Source organism: Diplotaxodon limnothrissa, linkage group LG15 (genome assembly GCF_057381915.1).
Source record: "Diplotaxodon limnothrissa isolate DT_005_m linkage group LG15, D_limnothrissa_male_GT1.1, whole genome shotgun sequence".
Classification (NCBI taxonomy): Eukaryota; Metazoa; Chordata; class Actinopteri; order Cichliformes; family Cichlidae; genus Diplotaxodon; species Diplotaxodon limnothrissa.
In genome coordinates, this window is record NC_140610.1 from 7,119,438 (window position 1) to 7,125,733 (window position 6,296).

General features: G+C 39.1%; 1 protein-coding gene across 1 annotated transcript; it reads right to left on the bottom strand.

Moving 5' to 3' along the window:
- Positions 1-1,282: 1,282 nt before the first annotated feature.
- il20ra (interleukin 20 receptor, alpha) lies at positions 1,283-5,178 on the bottom strand. Its single transcript, XM_085373125.1, has 7 exons — positions 5,130-5,178; positions 4,355-4,481; positions 3,895-4,103; positions 3,639-3,814; positions 2,887-3,031; positions 2,481-2,617; positions 1,283-2,179 (listed from the first exon to the last, which is right to left on the bottom strand). Exons 1-7 carry the CDS (start codon positions 5,176-5,178, stop codon positions 1,343-1,345), a joined length of 1,680 nt encoding a protein of 559 aa, XP_085229251.1. The 3' UTR covers positions 1,283-1,342.
- Between the last annotated feature and the right edge of the window lie 1,118 nt (positions 5,179-6,296).

Consider the following 6,296-nt stretch of genomic DNA (forward strand, 5'->3'; position numbering starts at 1 on the left):
CACAGAAAGAGGAACTGTGTTAACACAGACCACACTGATTTCCTTCAAAAAAAGTCAAAACAAAGCATAATTTATGCACAAATGTTCAGAAGTGCCAGTGAAAGCCTTTTGTGTACTTTGTAATGATCACATATTTTAACTGCTATTTTAAGCGTGTTGTTGGTGTTGGAATGCAGGACTCACTGCAGTAAACAAGTCTGACAAGTTCTAAATGACAAAGTGTAAAATATGTTCTGTTCAGCTCAGAACAGAAACAGCAAAAATGGAGAAGAACAAGGTAAAACCATAATGTTGTTAATACTGCAGATGGGAATACATTTGCAAGGTTCAGAAGAAGCGACAAAAGACGATATGATGGCATGATCAGATTTCACAGATTTAACCAGTTTTTTTTTTAACCCAAAGGCACAAAGGTAGTGGACACATACTGCAGATCATACAACTCATTATTAATCAAAGATGTTGTCATGATCATGTACAGTTACACTTCTCATTCCACTTAACATCATCATTTCCAGTTACAGAACAGATACTGCTGTTACTGGCAGTGAAAACGAGGGATTCGCTTCACAAACACAACAGCGAAAGGTGTATAGTCCACAGTATTTAAATAAAAGCAGGTTGAATGCTTTACTCGGAACAGCATGATGGACAAGCTGATAAAAAAAACCAAAAAACAAACAAACTACCCACTGTAATTCAACCTTTACAAGTAAACACGGACACGTACGGTCATGCAACATCTACAATACACTGCGATCATACCCTTAAAAGAAAACACACGGGTAAAGTTTCCTATATAGGATTTTGCTGTACTTTCTATTTAAAAAAAAAAAACCAAACAAACATCTGATTATCTTAGAGAGATATGTCAGACACCAGTCCAGAATGAAGTGTAGTTTCTTCGTTATGTTAGGTTATGATCATATGTTGTATTATCTTCTGTCACTATCAGACAGCTACATGAGGATGAATACAGATTCAAAACAAATTACATTAAAATATACAGTGTATCTTGTAATTAAGATAAATACATATCCTTCAAAGTTCACCATAGTATGATTTCTTCATGTGTATATCAGTAGATTTTCAGCTATAAAGGTAACATTATTAAGTGAGTACTAAGTACTAAACGCTGCTTTTATCACGCACTGTATGCATTTGAATAGAGCTGAGAAACTGTATACTGGCCATGTTTCCTGGATTATCTTTCAAGAACAGGGTTAGTGGTTTTTACTGATGAATATCATCTACTGATCCATGGGGATCCCAACAAAGTCCCATTTGTTGAAAACCTTCTCCACTTCACTCCCTGTTTCCACCTGTCGTGTTCTAACTCTTTCTATTCCTCTTCGTCACTTGCTTGGCTGACAGAAACATTATCTAGCCTCAACCTAGCTCTCGTCACATACTCCTCTTCACTCCGTCTTCTACCTCTCTCTAAAAGTAGAGGTACATGCAGTCCTCTTTCATGATTGACACTAAAGTCATCTAGCGTGATGTCAGATTGGTCCGAGGAGGAGGCAGACATGTTTGGAATGTTCTGTGGGGCATAAGCAGAGATTAAAGGCACATTTTCACAGTTGTTTCCTTCCTCCACACCTCTGTTTGCCACTCCCTCCCTATGTGTGCTCCAGATCACCTCTCCATGCAGCTCTTCTCCCCTTTTTACTTCCTCCATTGTTTGCAGATTTAACCGAATGCTTACCAGTAAACTTTCAATCTGTCCATCCTTCTTTTTATTGAGCCCACATGTAGCTGATCTTGGAAAAGACTGTAAACCTGCAGATGACTGGCCATGTGTTTGCATGGGGGTTTGTTTGCATGTCCAAGAAGTGTTAGCCTGAGGAGCGTAAGCTCCACCAGAGTTAACGCTCTCAACTCTCCGGTCTCCATCATCTTGATTCCCTCCTCTTGCTTCCTCTTCTCCTTCAACAATGATTTGAGGAGCCATGCTGATACCCCCGTACTCAACGGACAAATCATCCAAGGGAGCCTCATGCCTCTGGGGCGAGTAGCTGGGTGGGGGATCCACAACTTGTAGAGAGTAGATGGGGTGTTCAAGGCCTGACATTGTGAATAAGTTTCCTGGTGGCTCAGGGCTGATGGGGCTGATTGGGATGAGCTTGGAACTCTCAGGAGGGAACAAAATAGGAGACTTGTGAAAAGAAGGTGGGTTCTGGAAATTGGAAGGGAAGGAAAAAGGTATGAAATGTTTGATAATTTACCTTTGAAACACTACTCAAAGATATCTCATTTAGGTGAAATGCAAAGCAGTAGTTTCAGTTTGCAAGTGCAATTATGTCAGTGGTTCCCTAAGGTGAATTGTTAAATTCGTATTTAAAAAACAAACAAACAAACAAACAACAACAACAAAAAAAAAACAACATGCATTGCCCAGTTTAGCGAACCTACATTAATTAAAGTTAAGTGCTGTTTAGGTATTGAATTGCCAGTATGTTTATATGCATTTCTATTACCAGTATATTTGGACTGTGTTGGTCTTTCCCAGACAGGTAGCGATGGAAAAGGTAGGCAGCTGCAATGATCATACCAATGCACAAAGCTGGAACAACAATACCCACAGTCACACTCTGCAGCTGCTCAATCACAGGGTCTAGAGAAGAAAAAAAAAGAAAAAGAGGGTGAAGTGAGTGAAAATATTTATTCATCCAGGGCTTGTGATGTGAAAAGAAAATAATCTAACATCTGAACCATTTCCTTGACCGACATATTTGGCTCACACAAGGAAGTACAATACACCTGCCGCACAAACACTAATCGCTCTCCAGCTTTGATATCATGTTTATTGACATTTTTTTCTACATTTCAAACAGGGAGCCGAATATTCTCATTTACAGACACGGTCACGCAATGGAGTTGTACCTTGAGGTGTGGTTATGCAGAGCCATGCAGAGGACTGGCAGTGGATTGGCATCGAGGAGAATTTCAACTGTGCAGAAAAGCAGTATTCCATGTTGTACTTCATCAGGCGGTATTTGTACACGCTGCCAACAACTGGGAAATGGTGCTAAAAACCAACAAGTGCACAGATTAGGTAGTGCTAGAGAGTGGGAAAGAATTTTGGAAAGAATTGCTGCACAAAAAACAAAAAGTTTATGCTTTGTGGGCGTAGGTTAGTTTGTCGTCATAGCTACCCATATGGAAAAGATATATATAAATCTTAAAGTTTGTATCCGTCTTGTGTGAAACTTGTATGAAAAGCATATAAGAGTGAAAACAGATATAAGATCCCTTGAAAAATTATATAATGAAACTTGTATGTTTTGGATACTTACGAAAACAATGTATGAAAGTAATGAGAAAGTGGCCACTTTCATGAGTAATCACATATAAGTTTTTACTATTTCTTTTCCATATATAAGCAGTTAAAAAAAAACAAAAAAAAAAATGAAGTTGTAGTAGTTGACTCAGTGCTTTACAAGGAAGTTTTCAATACAATGTCTAGCATGAATGTTTTTATTTGTGCCTGACAATCCTGTTTTTGAAATGAAAGCAATTCAGGGCAGCAACATCAGATAGAGATTGTTTCACCTCTTCCTAGAATTTTAAAACTTTTCTTATATGCGGAGTCAAGCTACAGTAGTCATATATATTTCTACTTGATTTATACCTACCGTTTGGTTCAGATGGGTGTTGCGAACAGAGAGGTTGTAAGTCATCTCGGCGTAGAGAGTCACCATGGAAAGCGCTGGGGTGTGGTTGTTTGATGGATACCTCATCGGTCCCATCATAGTGATGGTGGCACTGTTGTTTTCAATTTCCACAGAAAGCAGTGGGGGCCCCAAAGTAGCTACAAAGTTGGACAAACCTCTATTGTTTAAAGTGTAAACATGTTAAATATGATGTAATGCTTTTGTTTCTTTAACTTACTGTCTGTCTTTGGCTCAAATCTCCTGGGTGTGAAAGCCCATTTGGAAGACGCTCCCCTCTCCACAGCACGAACTTTGGCATAGTAACCCTGGTTCTCATCCCACATCTCACTGGTTAGATCACACCACGTCCGGACTATTTTTGTACAGTGCTGCACTGCCTTCCAGTTCACCCGTTTCCCCTTCTTACCTTGAATTCTGTCTCCATAGCTGGAAAAGACAAAGACCCACACATTCAGAGGTGAACTTTTGCACAGGTTGAGCAGAGTTTGCTTAAAGTCACAGTCAATAAAGAAAATTAACTTAAACAAGGCAGACTGATTTTGAGATCGTGTTGCATTTTATTTCTTTTAGCCTTGCTGGAACTTTTTTTTTGTTGCCAATAAATCCCTTTGGGACTGCATCTAGGCTAGTTCTTGGGAACTATACATTTTTATTTAAATTCTAAAACATTTACTCACATGGCATATTGCACTGTGTAGAGCGTTTCATCTGCGTAATTGCCTTCTCCTGGAAACCACTGCAGCACGTTCCTCAGATTTACAGAAGAGAAGGTGACATTGATGGGGCTGGGAACAGACTGGGAGACTGAGGGGAAAGAGACAAGAGGTGAGGTGCCTGTCATCAGAATATACACTAGCTTCTAGTTGTCCTGACTGACCTTTAAACTTCCCCTGTGTTTAATGGTACTATTCAACTAGTTGTCCACATATGACCATAAGGTGTGAGCTGTCACTATGATTCACTGCCTTTCAAACTTTGTTCCACCTCACACAGTACACTTAGCTCCTTATAAATCATTTCAAGTAGGCAAACACAATAAAAGTGTTTGATTAAAGATTCTCTATGGGAAGATTATCCAGAGTACATTTTGCACACAGATCAAATAATGTGTTTTATGCTTTGATCTCAGGATGAAAAACCTGAGTCTGTAAAGTGAGTTTACACTTAAAGTAGAGCTAGATGGACTAATACATTTTTTTGTTAACAAAACCACACGTGTTTGTAGCTCTAACAGCCGCTTTCTGCACTTAATGTGGAAGAACTAAATTACAATGTGTTAATTTCTTTAATGATCTCATCGTTGGGTGCATTGTTGTAGTATAAAAGTCAGTCCGCTTAAACTGAATAAACGCCATAAAACTGGACAAAATGGAAACAGTGGAAACAAAGAAACCCAGCAGCCACAAAGTAACAACAAAGAAAATAGATATTAGCATTTAAATGCAGACCTACCTGTGGAGTGCAGGCTATAAAAAATGAATAATGTGAATATAGCCAACATCTTTGTACGGAGTCGTCATGTTTTCACAAAAACAAGAAAGCAAATACTTCCAATCCCCTCGGCAGGTTCCCCCCAGTTCCTCCTCATAGTACACCTGCCCGCAGTTCTCTCGATTAAAGGAAATTAAAACCACGCACTCAAGGTTTAAAGTGAAAGAATGTAGCTGAAGTCGGAAGGGTTACGTGAAACTGCCAACCAATAAAACCCCGTGGATTCAGTTAAAGGAATCCCTGCGACCTGACAGGCTTCCTTGTTCCTTTTGGGGAAAGGAATGTGACCTTACTCGTTTGTGAACAGTTCACCTGTGAGCCGCGCGTGGGCGTGTCGACGTCTATTGAGATAATAGGCTACAAAAATCTAAGCTTAAGTACAAGTACTTAGTAAACAATTAGATCCACTCCAATATGTGGAAAGAAAAAATACATTATACGTGACCCATTTCCAAATAAATAAGTGAACTGTGTTTAGTTTTGCGGTGGTGTGGCGTGTGGAGGCTGTTATGTGGGAACAGGTACAGTTTCCTTAAGATGTTCCTGTGGTGTTTATCCGGATAGCAGCCTGAGTAATAAGGTGCTCCGTGTTATTTCCTTAGTCCGTTTCCCCCCAGCTAATATCCTCTCTCTCTCTCTAAATACATTGTCAAATGAGATTAGATATTAAAAATTAATATTGACCCTACTGAGCTAAACCTGGGTAACCCATTTGCAAAGAGAAAGCTGTTTTGTTTAAAGTGTAAACATTTACTCTTACTCTTCTTCATCACACCACCAATTATTCCACCACGAACCTCACGAAAGCTATAAACAAAACATGGAAAAATCAATTAGCAAATATCGAGAAGAACAGCAGGTGCTCAAACATCGTCCATTGTGACATCTTGTGGCCACAGACCTGTCTTAGTGAAGGGACAGAATTTTTGAATACAGATTTTAAACACTCAAAAATGCAAGCGTTGTGATAAATATTTGGAAAAAAATATTATTAATGTGTAACTTTATTATTTGCAAATTACTGACGTATGAGAATTACAATTTCTAATAATAATAATTAAGCAAAGAAACAATGGGGCGGAACTGTCCCACTTGTGTTTCCGTTGCACGCCCGGATTGTTTTTGCCA